General features: G+C 61.0%; 1 protein-coding gene across 4 annotated transcripts; it reads left to right on the forward strand.

Moving 5' to 3' along the window:
- Positions 1 to 1,316: 1,316 nt before the first annotated feature.
- KIAA1755 (KIAA1755 ortholog) lies at positions 1,317 to 14,037 on the forward strand. Of its 4 annotated transcripts, XM_030503527.1 has the most exons (16): positions 1,572 to 1,707; positions 2,433 to 4,874; positions 4,950 to 5,147; positions 5,524 to 6,261; positions 6,637 to 6,757; positions 6,856 to 7,020; positions 7,558 to 7,681; positions 8,051 to 8,144; positions 8,617 to 8,703; positions 9,320 to 9,436; positions 9,786 to 9,884; positions 10,086 to 10,234; positions 11,066 to 11,204; positions 11,454 to 11,576; positions 12,344 to 12,535; positions 12,616 to 14,037. In XM_030503527.1, exons 2-16 carry the CDS (start codon positions 4,833 to 4,835, stop codon positions 13,555 to 13,557), a joined length of 3,330 nt encoding a protein of 1,109 aa, XP_030359387.1. In that variant the 5' UTR covers positions 1,572 to 1,707; positions 2,433 to 4,832; the 3' UTR covers positions 13,558 to 14,037. The 4 variants fall into 4 exon arrangements, with proteins under 4 accessions (XP_030359386.1, XP_030359387.1, XP_030359384.1 ...); XM_030503524.1 differs by having other exon boundaries at positions 5,524 to 6,757; XM_030503526.1 differs by lacking the exon at positions 2,433 to 4,874 and having other exon boundaries at positions 1,317 to 1,707; positions 5,524 to 6,757.
- Positions 14,038 to 20,183: the final 6,146 nt, after the last annotated feature.

Below are 20,183 nucleotides of genomic sequence, written 5' to 3' on the forward strand. Positions count from 1 at the left end.
TGGGTGCATTTGCAGGGTGCCCCAGTCAAGCACAGCTCATACAAGGCACCCCACGGTCCAGGCAGGGACCTGCTGCCCTCAAGCGCCCACAGTGCTGGGATTCCCTGGGGCTCAGCTTCACATCCTTCCCCTCCTACTCACCAGTGCTGCAGAGGGATCCTACCTGCTAGTGCTGGACCCAGTCAGTCACGCTGCCTTCTGCCCTGCCCATAGCCTCCTCTGCCAGCCCCAGTGCCCATGAGAGGGGCACAACCCACAGCAAGTTCTTGGACTCCTTTCTCCAATAACCACACAAATAAAAAAGAGCCACATAAACCCAGCCTCCCCTCACACTCAGGGAACATAAAGGCTGAGGCAGAGTAAGTGAATTAGCACAATTAAAGCAGCAATTGGCCACTGGTGGGGAGGGAGGAGCTGGCCCAGCCGGCCCCAGTTTGCATTAGGGGTCCCAGGCAGGCGGCTTGGGCTGGGTTTGAGTCGAGGGGCTGTGCAGTGCCTGTCGGCCCGGAGCTGGTGGTGGGCTGCAGCCCTGCTCCCATGTGCCTGAGCCCTGGAGCACTCGTGACCTGGGGGGCGAGCACAGGGCTCCACTGGCTCCCAAGGAAATGGGAAGCAATCGCACAGCGCTGGCGCCGTGCTGGGTCCGGCCGAGCCAGCAGCGCAGCTGGACCTCCTCCCGTCTCGCCATGTTTGCACAGCGTGTCCTTTGGCTGCTCGCTGCTCCCTGGACAAATGTTCCTTATCCAGACTGCCCCGGCGGCCCACGCTGCAGCCATCCCACCCATCCCCCGTCCTGTCCCTGGTCCCATCCCAGCCCCAGTCATGACAGTGGGAACGTGCGGCCCAAGCTGTGCAAGCAGCAGTGCTTTGCATTGGGATAGACCAAATCTATGGCTTTGGCTCTTGTGCTGGTTGTTTTTGTACAACTTCTGGCTGCTAAATCACACGAATCTGCCTTCAAGTAGGTACTTTCCATTGCTGGAACAGCCCAAAAAGCCGTCGGAGCCACTTTTCCTCTGCTGCGCTTTGGGCCAGCTCCGAAACGCGAGCTGGGAGCTGTGATTTGAACACAGACCAGCCCCGATGGTTCCCATCAGCACCGGCCTGTGTTTGTTTAACGAGAGGGACCCGCCGAGCCCTGCACGCCCGCTCGTGTGCGCGCACTCACGCACACGCAGCCCTGTGTTGTTCCCGGTGCTGGGAAGGATCCCGGGAGCCGGAGCTGCCCCCACGGCGTCCTACACATCCCCCCCCGCGATCCGACCGGGGGACGGAGCCGGCGCCGCTCCCGCCCCATCCCGCCCGGGGGCACCGGCGGGGTCCGGGGGGAATCCCGGGAGGAGCGGCCGCCTCGGTTGTGCTCGGCGGGTCCCGCCGCTCCCGCCGGCCCGGGGCAGCCCCTCCCCCGCTCCGCCCCGCCGCGCTCGCGCTTTCTGCGCCTTTTCTTTCTTTTTCCTTCTTTTTTTCCCTTCTTTTTTCCCCCAGAAGGGGCGCGGCGCCCGCCGGAGCCGGCCCGGGCCGGGGGGGCCGGGGAGGGGGGACCGGGGCTGCCCGTCCCCGCCCGCAGCGCGGGAGGAGCCGCCGCGGGAGCGGCGAGCGGCAGCACCGGGCCGGGGGACACCGGGCTGAGGGCAGCGCTCGGCCCCGGCGAAGACCAGGGAGGGGACGGTTGGTGCCCGGCCCCTCCGCCACTTCCCACTCAACATGGTAATTCCTTCTCTTTTCCTATCCTACCCCTTGCCCTGCCCCACGAGCACCCACGGGACCCCATGAGCATCCATGGGCACCCACGGGCATCCCAGAGGCCATGGGCCTCCTGAGCACAGGGCAGGCATTGGGCATGAAAGTGGAGGTGGCCACTGGCCGCTGGGGCAGGCGCGAGCAGGGCGGCATCCCGGGATGCTTGAGCATCCCTCTGAAGTTTGGCTGGGGAATGGGGTGCAACAAGTGGGTGCTACCACGTGAACCGTGCCCCGTGTGCAGGTACAGGATGCTCAGTGGGTTCCAGGGCTTGTTTGTCCCTGTTGCCGTGGGCTCACGGGTGATGCTGTGCTGGGCTCGGCGGGTCGATAGCATTCACCGTCTGCATCATGCCCTGCCAAAGTTGCTGCCAGCGAGAGCTGTGGGAGAGCCAGAGGAATTGTTATTCAGAGCTGGTCTCAACACTCGAACCTCGCTCCTTCCTGAGGGGAGGGAGAAGGGGGATGGAGCTGAGTCACCCCATGTATGAGTTAAGCAACTTTCCGGCACCAAAACACCAAAGCCAGGCTGGCCTTGTTGGTGTAAGCCTCTTTAAAAATATGGGTATTTGGGGAGAAATATCAATCTCTATTTAACAGCACTTTGGCTTATTAAAATGGAAATAGCTTTGCAAATGTAAATCTCCTTATGCTCCCTAATGCCTTTTGTTTCGGTTCCGCACTTGCTCGCAGCTGGTGGAGGGACCTGAGCTGGTGGTTGTTCTGGTTGTTCTGGATTTCCAGCACTCTCCGGCCAGCCGGGCCCCGGCATCTCCCACCATGGTTACCCCACAAACCTCCCCCTGCAATGAAGTGCTTTGTGACGCTCCATGAGAACATTCCTAGTCATTCCAGGCCAAACCATTCCCCAGCACAACCCAGGCTGTGTCTGGAGCCTCCATCAGCCCGCAGCTCCCTCCCGACGCTGGCTCACATGGTCCCCGCTGCTGGATGAAGTCCTGGGCGGTTTTGTTCCATGGACAGGGAAGTGGCTTTGTTGACTCAGTGGATCCATCCTTCACATGGTGTGGGGTTCTGGTGGTGGTTTGGAAGATCCTTTTTCCCTTGCAGTGGTGCTGTCACCTCGCCAGACACCCCAAGGCAGGGGACCAGGGAGCTGGGATGCACGTGCTGTAGCAGGGAGGCTGCTGAGGATTCGAGGGGATGGTGTCACAAAAGATGATGGGAATGGGTTGGGGCAGCGGGAAGCATGTTCCTTTGCCCCGTTGTACCATGGCTGAGCCAGGGAACGGCGGGTTTGGGGCTGCCCATCACCCCGTGATGCCGCCTGCCCTGAGCAGAGCCCCGATCTCAGGGGACCTGGCTTCTCCTTCTGTTTTCATTTGCTTTTTTATCGGTGCCACTGGAGTTTGGTTTCAAGAGAGCTGGTTTTGGGATGTGCCAGGGCTGTGCATGGGTGACCCTGGGCAGAGGGCCCTCGTGGAGGCAAGTGCAGGCAGGGCAGGCAGCACAGGCAGGGCTGGCTCATCTCTCCTGGCAGCATTAGGAGCTGGACGGATGCCCCCGTGCTGCTGCGGATGGTGGCCCTGCAGAGGCAGAGCCGGGAGCTGGACTTTACCCTGCAGTGGGGCTTTTCCAGAGCCAGGCCTCCGGTCCCTTCTGGGAGCTGTGCAAGGCAAGACCAAGCATGAGAAGACAAATGGTCCAACAGCCACCAGCCTGGCAGGGGAGTACACTTGCAGCTCATGGCCCTGAGAAGGGGCTTGCTCTCCTCCTGCTCTCCCACCAGGCCCAAGGACAGGAGATTCCTGTGTGGAGACATGGGGCAAAAGTCAAGAAGAATTAAGCAGAGCATGACTGCAAAGTGCTTTAGCTAAAGCGCATTAAAGCTAATTAAGCTGAATTAACCAAGGCCACTGTCTCTGTATGGGCTCACAGGCCAGGGATTAGCTGCCTGAGACTAATGCCCACCTTCAGCTCATCCCACCTACAGTTAATGCCACTTTCAGCTCATCCCACCTTCGGCTCATCCCACCTTCAGCTCATCCCACCTTCCTGCGCCGGAGCACAGGGGTGACAGTGAGCTGTGGCTGCCCGAGGCACAGGACCTGCCTGCCGGGAGGATGCTTATCCCTGCGGTGGCTCCCCAGGGTCCCTCCACTGTTAAATCCAGAGCTCAGTCCCAGGAGATGGGCTCGGCGGTGCTGCAGCCAGTGGCAGAGCTGGTGGCGCCTCAGTACCTGGCAGTGGACAGAGGTACCACATGCCACGTTCTGCAGGAGGAGGAGGAGGAGAGATGTCTCACTGCAGAGTGGCAGATCCCAATCCAGCCAGGCTGGGCCTGACCCTGCTCCTGGACCTGGTGGACCTGCACCTCTCATGCCGCAGCACCGCTTCCAGTCCCCCCAGCACCGGCACAGTGGATTTGTTGTGTGTTGGAGCCTCTCCTGCAGAAATACTGGCCAAGGAGTTGGAGGACCCCCTGCCTGTCTCATGGCTGGTTTCAGCAGCCAGATCTGTCTGCAGTCACCCAGCACTGCGTGCGGCGATGCTGGGGTTTAACAGGAGCCGGCTGATGGCTCCTCCATGTACTGGCTGCGCCAGCTGGGTCTGCGCGGCCAATGTCTCCTGCAGGGCTGGGAGAGCCAACTTGGAGCCCCCAGTTTACACATGGCACAAACCAGAATCCTCATCCTCGTCTTGCTCTGGAAGTGCAGGGAGGGGGCTGTGACCCAGCAGAGCGATTCCCAGAAAACGCTTGGAGGACTGATGTGGACTTCAGCAAATTCAGTGATGAGACTGAACCAAAACACCCAATCCATCTTCCCATGTTTGTCCTTCCTCCCATCTGCTGCATTCCTGCAGCGAGCTGCTGAGCCCAGCACATCCCCAGGCTCTGCTCCACGTCTGGCTCAGCTTAACCCCTTGGCTGCTGTGGCTCCTCCGCCTCCGCATGGCTCCGTTCCCAAGCTCCTTTCTCAGGCTCCTTAAACCACAGCCCGGCGCTGGGAACCGGACCCAGCCGTGCTCCTGCTCCCTGTCTGCGCAGTGCTTGGGGTGCTCCGCACCCGGATCCTTTCCAGCTTCCAGTGCAGGAAGGTTTGGAGCCCTGGAGCTCGGCGCCTTGCCAGCATGGGCACAGAGGGACCCGGCCGAAGCGCAGCACGTGGGATGGTGGGCACGGGCTCCATGGGGTCAGTGTCCCGTTGCGGGGCCGCTCTCCCCACCAGTGGCACTTTCCTCCCGCAGGATGCCGGCTCGCTGGATGCAGCAGTGCAGGGTGCTCTCCAGGCCCTCTACCCGCCCTTCGATGCCACGGCCCCCACGGTGCTGGGGCAGGTCTTTCGGCTGCTGGAGACCAGCTACCAGGGTGATGGGCTCTGCTGCCTGCTCCAGTTCCTCATCCCGGCCAAGCGCCTCTTCGAGCACGTCCGGCAGGCAGCCTGCGTAAGCCTGTGCACCCTCTGCATGTCCCCTCCTGTCCCCATCCCCTCCCACAGAGGGGACCATGGTGCACCCAGCTCCCTGGGACTGCACTGGCACCAAGCCTGGCACATGCAGTCCATGCAATAGGGGCAGAGAGACTCCAGGGTCACCTTGTCTTGCCACTGGAGAGGCTCCGGCAGGGGTTTCCCCTCTGTTAGCACAGGGTGGGCTTGCAGGGCTCTGCTGTGGCTCAGCCCAGGGACATCCCATCGGGTCACCAGTCAGTCCTCATTGTGGGAAGCACAGAGCCGGGCAGCAAGAGCGCGTGGGGCCGAATGGGAGGGTCTGGAGCTGGTGGGGGCTCTCGCTCACATGCTGTGTTCTTCCTCCCTCCCAGGCTCCCTACTTTAACTGCATCTTTCTCCATGAAGGCTGGCCCTTGTGTCTGCACGAGAAGGTGGTGGTGCACCTCGCGCCGCTCAACCCGCTCCTGCTGCGCCCTGGGGACTTCTACCTGCAAGCGGAGCCGTGCGAGGAGCACTCGGCACGCATCACCGTCAAACACCTCTCCCAGGACCTGTGCACGGTGGAGGAGACGCCGGTCCCTGAGGCTGCCTACACGCTGCTTTTCACCAACGAGTGGCTGGAGGAGATCAACAGCGCCCGGGCCGGAGCCCCCTTACAAACCTGCCTGGTGGCCACCGAGAACGGTGTCGCCCCGCTGCTGTGGAGCAGGATTGCCACGCCGGAGTTCATCGACAAGCCCAAGGCTGGAGCTGATGGGATGTCTGTGGGCACCCAACATGACCCTGCTTCTGAAGCTGCAGCTGAGCCAGCAGCACCCAGCGCACCCATGCCCCACAGCACAGCAGGCATCCCAGTGCCCTATAGCAACGTTGTGGGAACCATCCCAGGCTGCAAAGTCACCTCTCGGAAGGCGAGTCAGGGAAAATACCCAGGACTGATCAAGGTGGACCAGGCTGCGCTGTGGAAGAAGCCGACCATGCTGGCCATGCCCAGCCTCTGCGAGATCATCAGCCAGAACCTGGAGGGGGAGTACGTGGACCTGCTGGAGCTGTCCCTGGAGCAGATGGACCTCCTGGCCAGGTCCCTGCCGGCAGGCACCGGGGACAAGGTGACACTCACCTGTGTGAACGGGGGTCCCTGTGGGGCGGCACCGAGCTCAGAGGAGGGTCCCTGCACCCCATGCCTGGGGCAGGAGCTGAGCCGGGAGCCGGGGCCACACGGGCCACGGTGCCGCCACCGTGACTCGTACCTGGCCGCGCTGCAGAACCCGGTGAGCTTCGGCGCCGGACCGATGGCAGCCATCCTGGAGGAGCCGGACGGCCCTGGCCCTGAGCCGCCCCCCACTGCTCCCCGTGAGACCCCCGCGCAGCGCGGGACGGGGTCCGGCAGCCCCACGCTCCTCACCCACCGAACCCAGGCAGTGGCGCGGCAGAGCAGCCCCCGGCTGCCCCAGGGCTCTGGCCACAAGTTCTCCTTCCTGAAGGGTCCCCGGCTCGGGGCGGCGCACGGGGATGAAAGAGCCACCAGCCAGCATGAAGGGGCCTGGAAGAAGATGTCTGCTATCTACTCGCCCAGGATGGGCAGAGCCAAGGCAGCCGGGAAAGGTACCATCCGAGCGGGGCTGTGGTGCCTGTGCAGGGGCTTTTGCATTTCCCTGCCCTGTTGCGCATCACCAGCTCCTCTCCTCTGTCCCCATGGGCAGGTTCGGATGCAGCAGCCGCTGCCCCTGCAGAGGAACAGCCCATGGAAAGCTCTGGCTGCAGGAATGGTCCCTCCATGCCCAGCATCAGCACCACAGGCCGGGAGCCACCGGCCTGGCAGGACCTGCACACGGGGCTGCTGCACTCGGGCATCGTGTGCCTGCCAGGTACTGCAGGCACCGTGACCCGTGGATGTTGGGATCGGGCTCTGGAGGGAGAGCGCGGAGCTGCTGGAGGGAGGTCTCAGGGCTTTGCTGGAGGCCAGAGAGCCCCCAGGAGAAAAATTTCCTTTCAGCTGGGCAAAAAGAATGAGAGCCATAAAAACAAGCAGCCTGCTCAGAGCAGCTGCCCCATCCTCAGCTGCACCGAGCCCTCCCACACCATTCCTCACCAGTGAAGCTGCTCAGCTTTAGCTGCCAAGCACTAAACATTTGGCTTCTCCCTCTTCCCAAGAGCTGGAAAACAGTGACAAACCATGTTTGCTTCAGGAGGAACGCCCCCGGCAGCTCTGCCCTGGCGTTTCCAAGGCTGGCGTTCCTACCGAGAGCCCTCCGGAGGGCTGGGGGGGGGCTGCTGCTGAGCCCCCCGAGCCCAGCCGGGGCAGAGCCCGCTCCCATGGCCATCGGCAGCCCCGGCCCCTGGGGGTGGCTCGGGCTGGAGCCCGCAGCGGCTCCCGGGGGTGTCACTCGCCCCTTTCCCCGCAGGCAGCTCGGACAGGCAGGGCAGGGCCCTGCTCCGGGTGACCACCGGCGGCAGCGCCTGGGGGGCCGCGTGGTGCTCGGCCACAGAGCTGGCGAGGCTCATCCTCTACCTCTGCTCCATCGCCAGGTAAGGGCCAGGGGCAGCTGCTAGGGACCCCCCAGCTGCTGCCCAGCTCCGGGCCCCGGGCAGCCCCTGCCAAACAGGGATGGACACCCAGCATCCCGCACATGCTGTTTTGGGCACATCCTTCATGTCCACACAGTCCCTCCTGCAGCCACGCTCGGGAGCCCAGTGCCGTGCCCCTAACAGGTCTCGCCCTGCCCTCAGCTCAGGCATCTCGCAGGGACAAGGCCATTACCTGTGGCTGCCAGTTCCTGCCTGTCCGGAGCCATGGAACCACACTTAGAGCAGGTCCTACCCAAGGGGAGGGACCCCCACTTCATGTGCTGCTTCTAACCAGCATGATCTGCCTCCTGCTTTGTCTCCCGTTGCCAGGCAAGACATGAAGGACGTCGGGCTGACCATCGTGGTGGATGCCAGGAAGCAGCCGCCTGCTCCTGTCCTGTTCTCTGCCCTCCGCTCTGTCCAGGTACTCAGGGCTCCACATGTCCATGCACGGATGTGCTGGGGTTGGGGGTCTGTGCCCGGAGCCAGTGCTGCTGCCCTTTGGAGGTCCCCAATGCTGCTGGGAGGCCCTGTGCTGTCTTGGGGCTGTGGGTCCTCCCTGTCACGGCACTCTTTGCCTCTGTGTGCTCAGTTCTTGCCTGCAGCCTGTCTGATAAACCCTGTACCAGCCCCAGTGCTCCCTGTGCGGAGAAGCATCACTGGTGCGAGCAAAGGGCTTTGCTCACGAGGCTCTTTCTGTGGGTCCTTTCTGCCAGGGAGCTGGTGGCTGGGACGGGGTTATGGCCTGAGCGACCTGTTTCTGTTTCCCAAACCAGTGAGCTCAGGAGCCTTTTCCTTTGTAATTGACTCACCAGCCTCAACCGACTTGGGCAGCCCCAAGGGCTGCACTGTGGGGTTTGTCATTTGAGGTGGTGACTCTCTCCTGCCTCCCACAGAGCGTCTCACCGGGCTGCATCCACACCGTGCTGCTGCTGGCTGAGAAGGAGCTGGTCACACACCGCGAGAGGCTGCCCGGGGTGCAGGTGAGCCTGTCCCTGTCCCTGTCCCCTCCTCATGTCCCCGCATTGTCTCCTGTGGGAAGAGCAGAGCGAGGGTGAGCAGAGCCTCCTGCCACAGGGGACCCTCTGTCCCTTTACCTGGAGACCCCAGTTCCTAGCTGGGGCACCCCAGGCAGAGCAGCACCTCAGTGGGGCAGGTTCCCCCACGCTGGAACAGGCAGCTGGGGCTCACTGGGCTCGCAGCAGGCAAAAGCTGCTCCAGGGCAGCCAGCGCCTTCCCTGTTACCTCCAGGGGCCAGACACAGGCACTGGGATAATAAATCTAAACTTGGAAGCGTTTATTATTCTTTTAGTGCAGCTCAGGTTAATTAATGTAATGTGAAATATTAATGAGTGTGATCACCTAGCTGCACTGTCGTGGCAGGTTATTGCAGTCCCAGTGATCTCCCATGCATTCAAACACTATGGAGATGCGGGGAGATGCTCTGAGTGGAGCTGCCACATGTGGTGCTCCCAGGGCCAACATGCTGGTTACTGGGGCAGGGTGCTCAGAGCAGGAGGGGCTGTGCCCTTGCTCCAGGCTGTCCCTGGGGGTGTCCCTGTGTCGGTCCCGCAGCGCTCACCAGCCCCATACCCGCAGGTGGAGTCGCTGCCATCGCTGAAGGCTCTGGGCCGCTTCGTCGACAGCTCCCAGCTGACACCGGAGCTGGACGGTGCCTTCCCCTACAGCCACGGCGAGTGGGTGCAGTTCTTCCAGGTGTCTGTTACCACGCTGTGAGCCACGGCCTCACCTTCCCACAGTGCCCCTCATCCCCACCCCTCATCCCCGCCACTGCTTCCACGTCTCACATCCCTGGAAAAGCGACGGGAAAGCCCAGGAGAGGGGAAGGAAAAGGAGAGCTCTGAGCGCAGCAGGGCAGCCCCCTCCTGCTTGCTCCTGCCTACAACTGCCCATCCACCTCCACACTCCCTTCTTCCTCAGATTTAACTTGGTGTCCCACAGTATTCCCTGCTCTGGCCTGGCACTGCTCCTCTTCCTCCTCGCAGGCAGGCTGCCCTCCTGCCCCACTGCTTGCCCCACTGACCTGCTGTGCATCCACCCGCAGAAACTGCATCCCTTCACAGCCAGCCTCCGGCGGGCATCGGAGCTGCTGCAGAGCTGCATCCAGGAGCTGCCAAGCGCCGACGCGCTGGCGGGGACACAGGTAACGGCGAGATGCAGCACTGCAGGTTGTAGTGCCCATCTGCAGTCCAGCACAGAGCCACATTTCACTCCAGTTGCCCAAAACTCGGTGCAACCGCTCCCAGACTGGCTGCGTGGGTGTCCCTTGTCCACTTTGCTGGTCCCTGCACAGGGCAGGAGCTGCTGTGCCCCAGGTGAGAGCGTGTCCAACCTTCCCTCACAGGATGCAGGTGCTTGCATCCAGAGGCACCGGGAGCTGATGCGGAGGGTGCTGAGCGCCGCGCCGCTGGTGTGGGTGCAGCGCGAGGCGGGGGCTATGCTGGCCAGGCTGCGCAGGGAGGCCACCCGGCTCCATGCCTTGGCCCACGTCAGGTAGGACAGCATGGATTCACCGGTGGAGAGGGGCTGGCACCAGGGACCCCCGGCCGCCTCCTGGCTGCAGAGCCACCACCACAGGGAGCCCCATGTCCCCAGGAGCTCCAGCTTCTTCCCAGCGCGCCTGTGCTCCCTCCTGCCCTGCAAGCTCCCAACGAGCTCGTGTCTGGGACAGCTCTTTGCGGGATCTCCCGTCATCCCGGCTGGGGAAGGTGCCCGGGTCCCTGCGAGGGTCTCCTGCCCCGGGGCCAGGCTCTGGGGCTGCTCAGCGGCGCCCGCAGCGGTTCCTGCAGGCTGGTCTCAGGCAAAGCCACTAGATGGGGCCAAGCCTCGGCGATGCCGCGATTGTCCAGCGATGCCGGACTCCTCCGGCAGTCCGTGCGTGCAGACAGCATTAATCCCATGCTCCCGTCTGCTCCCTTCTCTCAGCTGGGCTGCACGGACAGCCAACACTTTCCCATCCCATGTTCCCCGACGTCCGTCTTGCTCCGTGGGATGGGGAGATGTCCGGGCACGTGCAGAACCATGGTGGTCCTGGTGTGCAGGACTGGAGCCTGCTGCCCAGCGCATCCCCAGGAGTGTCCTCATGTCCTGGGTGGGCTCTAGAGATGCGGGTGGCAGGAGGTCCATGGTTGGCTCCCAACCCAGGTACCTGCTGGGATCTCTCCATCTGCCCATGCTGGGTCGTTGCACATCTGATCCTGGCTTTCCACATGGCCACATGCTGCTGCCAGGAGCTGTCCCATCCAGAGTCCTGCCCACCAAGAGCTGCCTCAGCTCGCCCAGCAGCACCCGGCACTGATGGCCCCTCTCCTCCCCAACCACCAGGACCAGTATGGAGTCGGCTGAGGCACTGTACAACCAGCTGGAGGAAGAGCTTCACGACCTGGTGTTCCAGTCCAACAGCTCCCTGGAGCGCCTGGAGTTCCTCCGGAAGGTGCGGGAGCTGGAGGCTGAGTTCAGCAAGGTGAGGTGGGCGTCCCTGCAGTGCTGCTCGGGGTGCAGCAAGCTGCGTTGTCCTCTGCGGTGTTCCCACAGCTGAGCACTTTGGGCACGTTTCCCTGGGTTTTGATGGTGAAGGAAGCCTGGAGAACAACAGGACAGCCTGCTATAGCTGAACCAAGGACAGCTTTGATTTTCATTAGGGGTGACCGGGGTGGGATGCTCCAGCCGGGAAGGAAGGGGAGGTGCTGCCTGACCTCGCTCTCTCTTGCAGCTGGGGCTGTGGCTGGATGGGGAGGCAGCGGCGCGGCTGCAGGAGATGGGTGCCGAGGAGTGGAGCCCCGAGAGCTTTCTGGGATCCGATGAGCGGTTCAACGAGTTCCTCATCCAGGCAACAGTATGTTCGGAGGGAGCTATTCTGTAACACATGTCCCTGGGGCAGTGCTGCTGGGCGGCTCCGGGCCCTGCCTGGCGCTGAGCAGACACTTAAACCACCAAATTAGAAACATTCGAATGCCATTACAAAGCTTGATATGATCAGCCCAAATCCCCCAGGTCTGGCATGAGGCTCCCTGGCAATCCTGGCTGTCCCCAGGATGGCTGGGTAAAGGTCAAGCTGCAGTTTGCAGGCCCCGCTTTGCCAGGCTCTTTGAGCAGCCTTGTTCCAGTGACGGAGGAGCTGTGTGGCTCCTCAGTGCACTTTGGGCTGGGGCTGCTGTCCCCAACCCCTCCTGTGCCCCATCCTTCGCAGCCCCCTTCCTCTTCCAGGGCCAGGCTGCAGAGCCTGGATGTCCATCTGACAGCAAATAACATGGTGACAATCATTTGTTCATCCCATAGCCCGCTGGCTGCACACACCGCAGGGAGGATGAGGCAAAGTGACTCCACTCAGGACGGGATGGTGCACGACAGGGCGATGCACTTTACGCATTCTAAGGCGAGCAGAGCTCAGGCGCAAGGACAGAGCTCAGAGCTCCGCTCAGGACAGAGCAGAGCTTTGGAGAACCTGGTTCTCTTTGCTTCTTCTCACTTGCCCAGAAACATTTGCGGTGTGGCCCCGGTAGTGACACCAAATGATTTTCATCATATCCTGCTCGCCCATCCCAGTGTCAGGTCAGTGCCATTCCCAAACATGGAGCTTGCTCCTTCCTACTGTCCCTGCAGGCTCAGTACCGGCATGGCCTGGTGCTGTGTCAGGAGGCAGCTGAGGTCCAAGACGCAGCTTTCCCAGAGGCAGACCTCTTCCAGGCAGCCGTGGCCCTTTTCCGCACGAAGCTGACAAGCTTCCACAGGCAAGTGGAACGGCGCCAGGCGGAGCGGGAGCTGCTGCGGGACCTCGGACGCTTCTCCAGCAAGGTGGGAGTTTGGGATCTGCTCCGGCGGGACCCGGTGCAGCGGCGCAGCCATGGAACAGCCACATTTCCCTTCTGTTCCAGATCGCGGGGCTGAAGCTGGGCCGCGGGCAGTGCCCGGTGCGGGGCAAGCGCGAGGAGGGCCGGGCGCTGCAGGGCCTGCAGAGCTCCTTCCAGAAGCTGTTGGTGGAGTTTGCCCTGGAGAAGCTGCAGGAGATGAAGGCTCAGGTGCGCAGGATGCGGAGCAGCTCAGGGCTGCCAGCCTGGGCCGAGGCACGGCACCGCTACCAGGAGACGCGGCAGGTCCTGGAGGAGATGCTGGCAGAGCTGCAGGAGGCCTGGGGAGCACAAGCTGAGGGGCACCGAGACTCCTTCAGCCGCCCTGGCTCAGGGTCCGCTGCCCCTTGCAAAGGAGCTCCAGGCACCAGCCCTGAGCCAGCGGTGCCAGGGGAGCAACCGGAGCCCAGTGCTGGGACAGGACAGCCCCAAGGACCAGCACAGCCCCGGGCCAGCAGCGCTCCCAGCCCCTCACTGGGTGTGGAGCCGAGCTCCCCACAGCCCCGCTGCCATCAGGGGCTAGAGGGTGACCGTGCCTCTCACCGCCATGCCTCTGCCAGCACCTCCCTCCCCAAACCAGAGAGTGGAGCCTGCCTGGGCGCTGCGAGACGCCTTGCCCACAACAGCCAGACCCTCCAGAGACATCCCTTCACGCTGCCTGCCCGGGCGCATCTTCCAGGCACTGACCCACCATGTCCCACCGCTGTGCCCCACGGGGCTGTCACACACGGTCCACCAGCCCATAAGTGGGCAGAAGCCACCCAGTACTTCCAGGTTTCCAGCCAGAGCAGCTTCTCCTCTGAAGACTCCGACTCGCAGAACTCCACCGAGGATGCCCCAGCAGCGAGCCTGGCCTTGCCCCAGGACCTCCAGAGTCCCAGACCACGTTGCCCCTCCAAAAAGACCCCCCAGATTGTTTACCTGGAGAACCATCACACCGAGAGTCCAGCTAAAGCAAACGCCAAGTGAAACCAGTCCCTTCCAGTCGGGGCTCTTTCTGCCCAGTGGTTGAGGTACCGATCACCAGCTGGATGGGACATCCCATGCTCGGAGGTGGGGTCTGCTGCTCAACCATCAGTTCCAGAATCCTTCCGTTTCCTGTACTTTTCCCCTCACCCCACCGTGGTACAGCACTGACTCCATGGCTACGAGGTCTGTTAATAATCTACTAGTGTGTAGTAACCTTCACCTAAAGTGCACTTATCCCTACAAGCGGTTCCTGGGACGGTGGTTCCCCACAGGCAGGAGCCAGGCTTGGAGCATCCATGGGGAGCACAGACGTGTGCTGGGGTGCTTCTGCCCACCAACCCCACCACACTCCGCCGGGCGATTTGCCTGTCCCTGCACTGCTGCTACAGCCCTGGCCAGCTGATAGCAACAGGAATTTTGTGCATGTGCTCTCGTTAACGTGGGACTAACGATATTAATAAACCTGAAGAGAAGCACCCAGCATGGTCCTTGTGTCCTGCCGAGAGCCAGGCACTGGGCTGCTTGCCCGGGCTCCTGCCACAGCACCAACAGCAGCCAGTGCCACAGCAAAGCCTCCCGGTGCCACCGCGCAGCTCTGCCCACAGCCTGGCTCTGCCGCCAGCATCCTGCTGCCAGCTGGGTGCTCCTGCTCACACCACTGCTGGCTTGTCCCTGCCAGGCTGCACCCATTGGCAGAATGAGTCCCTCTCCCTTTTATGAGGCTTAAATGCCTCCATTGCTCATTGTCACTCCAATCCTACCTCCTCCCCAGTACATGGCGAGGGTGGTGTCATCCTGCCCAGCCTCCCCACTCGCTGGGAATGCGCTGTCCCAAAGCCTCGGGGGATCTGGCTGATCTGGGAGCGACCTCACTGATCCATCACCATCCAACCCAGCCCCGGGTCCCCGGGGATCCCGGCCCCGCAGCACATCCCGCCTGTTTGGGCACTCAGGAGAAGCTGGGATGAGGACAGGCTGTGCAGGCCAGGGCACGGCGCCACTGCCCCCCAGCAGCACATCATGAGCTAATCGAGGGACACTGCAGAAAAAGCAGCACCTCCTGTAAAGGCCACTCCAGAAAAACACTCTTCTCCTCCCAGCCACGGCACGGTCATGGCTTGCGGCCCTGCGTGGTGCTGCGCCTCGGCAAAGGGCACTTGCCCATCCCAGTGTTCATGAGCGTCACTTATACCCCCCTCAGCCTTGTTTGTGCCAAATCTCTGGGCCGAGCCCCGCTGAGCTCCCCTCGGAGGCTGCGGTCCCAGCACCCCACAGCCTGTGCTCCTGCCCAGGTCATTAGCACAGTGTTAATGAAGGCTGATCCCAGCTGCTCCCCAGGCACTGCCCTGGGACCTCCTGCCCCTCACTTCTCCCAGTCCTACTCGCTCTCTGCTCTTTACTTCTTACAGTTCTTTTAAGCTCCATCTTCTCCAGCTCAAGCACTAGTCTCCCTGGCAGCACTTCTATCTCTGCTTGACTGAAATCCCGATGGCTGAGTCCTGTGCCATCCACCCGAGCATCTCTGCTCCCTATCCCCACTCCATCCATCCAACCACCCGCATGTTCCTGCTCCCTATCCCCACACACACTGGTGATAGCCATGCCCACCTGGATGGCACGCAGCTCACTGTGAGAGCCAAATATCTGTTCTACCTCCAAAAGCATTTAAATCAGAGCCTGGCACTTCCCTCAGTCAATTTTCTGCTCTACCAGCAGCTGATGTGCTCTATCATCCCATTATACACTCACCTCTGCAGCACACTGGAGCAGCAGCACACCTCCAAATTCCTCTTTGGACACTGATTCTCACCTGGCATTTCACAGAAGCCCATGACTTTGGAAGTCCTTGTTAGGGGCTGAGCTCAGCCCCTGCGACCAGCACAGCACACACGTCCCACTCGGGGCCCGTGATGGTGCTGTACTGGGCTGGACATGCCGTCCACGTTACTCATCTCCCTGGGAAGGGCTGACCGTGCTGGTGAGGAGCTGCATCGCCTCACCCGGCACCGGCGGCACGGAGCATCCCTCCCGCTGCTCCTGCCATGTCCAGGGAGGTAGCAAAGGTGCTCAAGGCCAGGCTGGACACAGGGGCTTGGAGCAACCTGCTCTAGTGGAAGGTGTTCCTGCCCCTGGCAGGGGCTTGGAACTGGATGAGCTTTAAGGTCCCTTCCAACACAAACCATCCATGATTCTATGATTCTAAATAGACAGGTATCCAAAATGAACCGCTATGCAAATTGAACAAGAGGAAGGAAGAGGGATGAGAATGTTATTGCCATCATTGCATATAAACCCCTGGCTGTGCTGTCACTGGATAGGCATCCCCCATCCACAGCCAAGGCTGCCTTTCACCGCTTTGCGATGCTCCTGGAGTCACAGCACTGCCAGGCTGGGAAGAGGCTAAAGTGCTAATCAATGCTTTTGTCATTTGGGGCATTGATTATTCTAATTACTTCTGAAGCCATTCAGCCAGGCTGGGAACAGAGAGCTGCTGGTCCATGGGGTGCCAGCCTGATCGGGATCACATTTATCCCATCCTATCATTCAGGAGATGAAATCTCTCCAGTGGCTGCAAGTAAAATGTCTTATTGATTCCAAAATGCTTTACCTGTTTATAGGAATAACACCTCCAGTGCCCCAGAGGATGGTTTATGCTTTTCCATTCTCCTGCACCGCTTCCAGTGGTGTTACAAGGTCAGAGGCTGAAATGACCCAAACCTCTGAAGGGTAAAAGTGGCCGGGACTGAGCCTTGGCTTGACAGCCTTGTGTTGGGAAGCTGCCTCTTCACTGGGGCAAGCAATGTCTGCTTTAGCTTCCACACTGAAATGAAGGAGGTGATCACCACCCTTTATTTTACCTGTGTTTAAATAGCCAGTGTCCCGGGAGCCCTTTGGAAAGGAAAAAGTTGGGACTTCTTCAGTTTCTAGCAAAGAAGGAACAGCACTTGCCATGGAGAAACAGAATCGTCTTCCAAACCAGATGGAATTCAGATTTTCTGACTAAAGCAAACAATGGCTTTCCTGTTGTTTTTCTTCTTCCAAAAGAAAAAGAAAAGGATATTTTGCAAATCCTGAGATTATCTGATAACAGAAGGAGAATTTCCGGCACCTCGCTGGAGAGTGAAGCATTTCCTGGAGGAGCCCTTGGCTGCCCCAGCCCCCGGCTGATGCCTCCCACCAAAAAGGGTTTTTGCAACAATATTATTACACAATAATTTTCTTATCTCTGCTTGTCCTTCAGCGCATGATTTATGGCTCCGAGTCTGCCCAATTAAGCTGTAACCTTTCCAGAAAGGCAAGTGCAGGAGTTAATCAATGTCTCCTTCCCACCCATGAAATGGCAAAATCATTTGTCATGGCTGGTGGGGGGTCCAGCAGTGCCGGGGCGGGGGCACCGTGGCCAGTCCAGCCCCTCAAGGGGCTTGGGAAAGACTTTCTTCCAAAGGAAAAGAGGCAATAAATGATCGATGCAGAAGATGCCAAAAGCTGCCTGGAGACAGGGATGGGCCGTGGGTCTGGCAAGAACCCCAGCCCTGGGCACTGCCTCCCTCTTCTTAGGGGCAGCCGTCCCCCTGCAGCGCTGAGCAGGCAGCTTCAGCCAACGTTGGCAACTCATAGAATCATGGAATGGTTTGGGCTGGAAGGGGCCTTAAAGCTCATCCAGCTCCAACCCCTGCCATGGGCAGGGACACCTTCCCCTAGAGCAGGTTGCTCCAAGCCCCTGTGTCCAACCTGGCCTTGAACACTGCCAGGGATGGGGCAGCCACAGCTTCTCTGGGCACCCTGTGCCAGGGCCTCAGCACCCTCACAGGGAAGAGCTTCTGCCTCAGAGCTCATCTCAGCCTCCCCTCTGGCAGGTTAAAGCCATTCCCTCTTGGCCTGTCCTTACCTGCCCTTGTCCAAAGTCCCTCTCCTGGTTTCTCGTAGCCCCTTTAGGTACTGGAAGACTATGCTCTTCTTCTTCCACTTCATCCTCCTCCTCATTGCCAGGTTCCCGTCAAGCCCTGCGCTGCAGACTGTGGGTGCAGGAGGGCCACTGAGTTATCAACCACAGTGACACGAAGGGAAGCGGAAGGAAGAAATGGGCTGGACAAGAGGTACTGGGGCTGCCACACTCCCAGCCAGAGCCATGGCCGTACCCTCATCCTGGGTAAGGAAGCAAGCACAGATGATGGGTGGCACAGGAACAACAACAAACAGGACATGAACCCCCCGCCCGGGCTCCCATCAGCTCTGGCGCCAGAGGAGCTGCCACGGGCCCATTCTTGTGATGGCAGCTCCTGAAGTGGGGCTCAGCTGCAAACAGCCACGCGCGCTTCAAAGCGCAGGATGGGGACTTGGCCCCGGTGCAGAGGAAATGCCGTCGTGCCTGGATCTGCCCTCCCGGGTGGTGACTGGGACACCAGGTTCCAGCAGGTAAACACAGAGGGAGCCCTCGGTGCAAGAGGAGACTGAACTGCAACACAGAGCCAGGCAGCAACATCCTCGCCTTCGCCAGGGGTCTGGAAGCGGCTGCGGGCAGAGGTGCCCCAAAGCATCTTCCTTATCTCCAAGCTCCTGCTCCAACCCAGCAAACTTGGGGCTCACCCATCATCAATCTCCCGGGGAACTGCGGGGTGGCCATAAAAAACAAAAACCCAAAGAAAAGAGCAATGCTTTGGGAAAACAGGAAGGGTGAAAAGTAGTGCCAAAGGGTCGAGCTCCGAGGGCGGAACGTAACTGCAGGGTGGTCTGAGCTGGGCACGGCCAGCCCGGCTGCTCTCTGAATCCCAGCTCTGCCCCATCCCGAGGGACTGCTGGAAAACACGAGTGTGACGGTGCTGACAGGACAGACGGGCGGGGATGACCCCCTGCGCAGGGAAGTGCATCACTCGCGTGTGAGTCCTGCAGGAATCAGCTTCAGGCATTCACATCCGGGCACGCGCACTCAGAGGGGAACCTGCGCACGCGACACACCGTGCTGGGGAGCCCAGATCCCTCTGGTTTCCCTCCCTCAACACCCCCCGGAGCCCGCCTGCAGCCGGGCAGTGGAGGATCGCTGGGGAACTGGCACCACGGGAGCAGGAGAGCTGGGTGGGGTCCAGCAAGCTGCTGGGAAATGACACCGGGAGACTGGAATTCAGCTCGCACCAGGTTCAACCCGCTCAGGCTGCCAAGCACCGTATCTCTGCTCACGGCACCCCTGGCAGCACCCTCCTGCACCACGGGACACCGGCGCAGCGGGACTGGCCTCGTGCCCACCAGCACCCATCTCCCCTGGTCACACCACTGCTGCTGCCTGCAGGTACCGTTGCCCTGGGGCTGCGGGATGGGGCTGCCCCAGGCCCAGATCAGGGCAGTGGGAAAACCCTGCCCCAGCCAAGCTCCGGAACCAGATAAATAAGGAGACATGTGAGGGGCTTGTCGTTCTCCTTTCTCTTAAATAAAAGCACAGACTTGGCCTAAAACCAAGGATGGGACATAACAAATTCCTCCTCAACCTGCTCTAGAAGCGCCTTGCCCCAGGGCTGTCCCCAGAAGCTGGTTATCAGCCGCTGCCCCTCTGGGCAATGCTGATTCGACTCTGGCTCTGGGCGCTACTCAGGAACAGCCCCTGGCTCAGTGCATGCCGAGTGCCATGAGCCAGGGCCAGGCCGGCATCTGCCACCACCAGCACATCTTTCCTCCCTCCTTGTGAGCAGAGGATACTCCAACCCTGCCAGGACACATCCACCAGACTGCAACACCAGAGCATGCTGGGCTGCCCGGACCTGGCTGCGGGGCCAGCTGGAAAAGCGATCTGCTTCTTGGGAAAGCCATTCCTCCCATAGGAAAAGCTCCTCGCTCCATGTGCAGTGTCCTCACAGACCCTGTCTGCCACCACTGCCCAGCCCTGGGTCAGTCCCTCCAGGTATGAGCAGCTGCAGGTTCCCCCCCAAGGTTTTGCAGTGTTTTTCCATGCTCACAGATCAGAGCTCCTCCAAGCTCCGGTGTGTGAGGGGTCACTGCCGCATCCCACCTGCAGGATCCCTGTGGTCAGCCACTAACGCCCCCACCGGCCCCGTCATCATGAGCATAAATCATTTTCTCACCCTTTAACCTTTTCCTGAGGTCCCATCCCAGCCCTGCTGATCCCTTTCCAGAGCCCAGCATGAAGCGGGACAGGGATGGGATAACTCTGGGGTCCCCACCGAGGGCTCTGGCTGCCGAGGGCTGTGCAAGGGGAGGAGCAGACGGGTCACCGCAGCCACGCTCTGGGAACACGCAGGGGCAGGAGCAGCGCTGGCAATGGGCAGCTCGAATGTCGGTTGACAAGAGGGTGGCAGAGAAGACACTGTCCCTGTTGAGGGGTTGTTTATCTGCCGGCACAAGAGCCTGAGTCAGGACGTGCGGGCGCTGCCGGCTCCCGGCACACACCCAGGAAAGCAAACACAGGCTCTGCCGCGCGGGGCAGGGAGGGCAAAGCCAGCGCTTTGAAGCAGCTCCAGGACGGGGTGGGTGCGAGGGGAGGCACAGTCCCCTGCCCAACACCTTGAGCAAATGAGGTATTTTGGGCATCCAGCAGTGCAAACACCCTCTTAATGCAACCTTGTCTTACTAAGGAGAGTAAAAATAACACCAGCAGTGTGGTTGGCCATCCATGTGCA

Source organism: Strigops habroptila, chromosome 13 (genome assembly GCF_004027225.2).
Source record: "Strigops habroptila isolate Jane chromosome 13, bStrHab1.2.pri, whole genome shotgun sequence".
NCBI classification, from domain to species: Eukaryota; Metazoa; Chordata; class Aves; order Psittaciformes; family Psittacidae; genus Strigops; species Strigops habroptila.

Bases quoted from the DNA above. Each gene is read 5' to 3' on its own strand.
- KIAA1755 (XM_030503524.1), top strand. From the start codon at position 4,833: ATGGGCACAGAGGGACCCGGCCGAAGCGCAGCACGTGGGATG. The intron at 10,235-11,065 runs GTAGGACAGCAT...CCCAACCACCAG, and splicing joins CATGCCTTGGCCCACGTCAG to GACCAGTATGGAGTCGGCTG. The intron at 12,536-12,615 runs GTGGGAGTTTGG...CTTCTGTTCCAG, and splicing joins TCGGACGCTTCTCCAGCAAG to ATCGCGGGGCTGAAGCTGGG.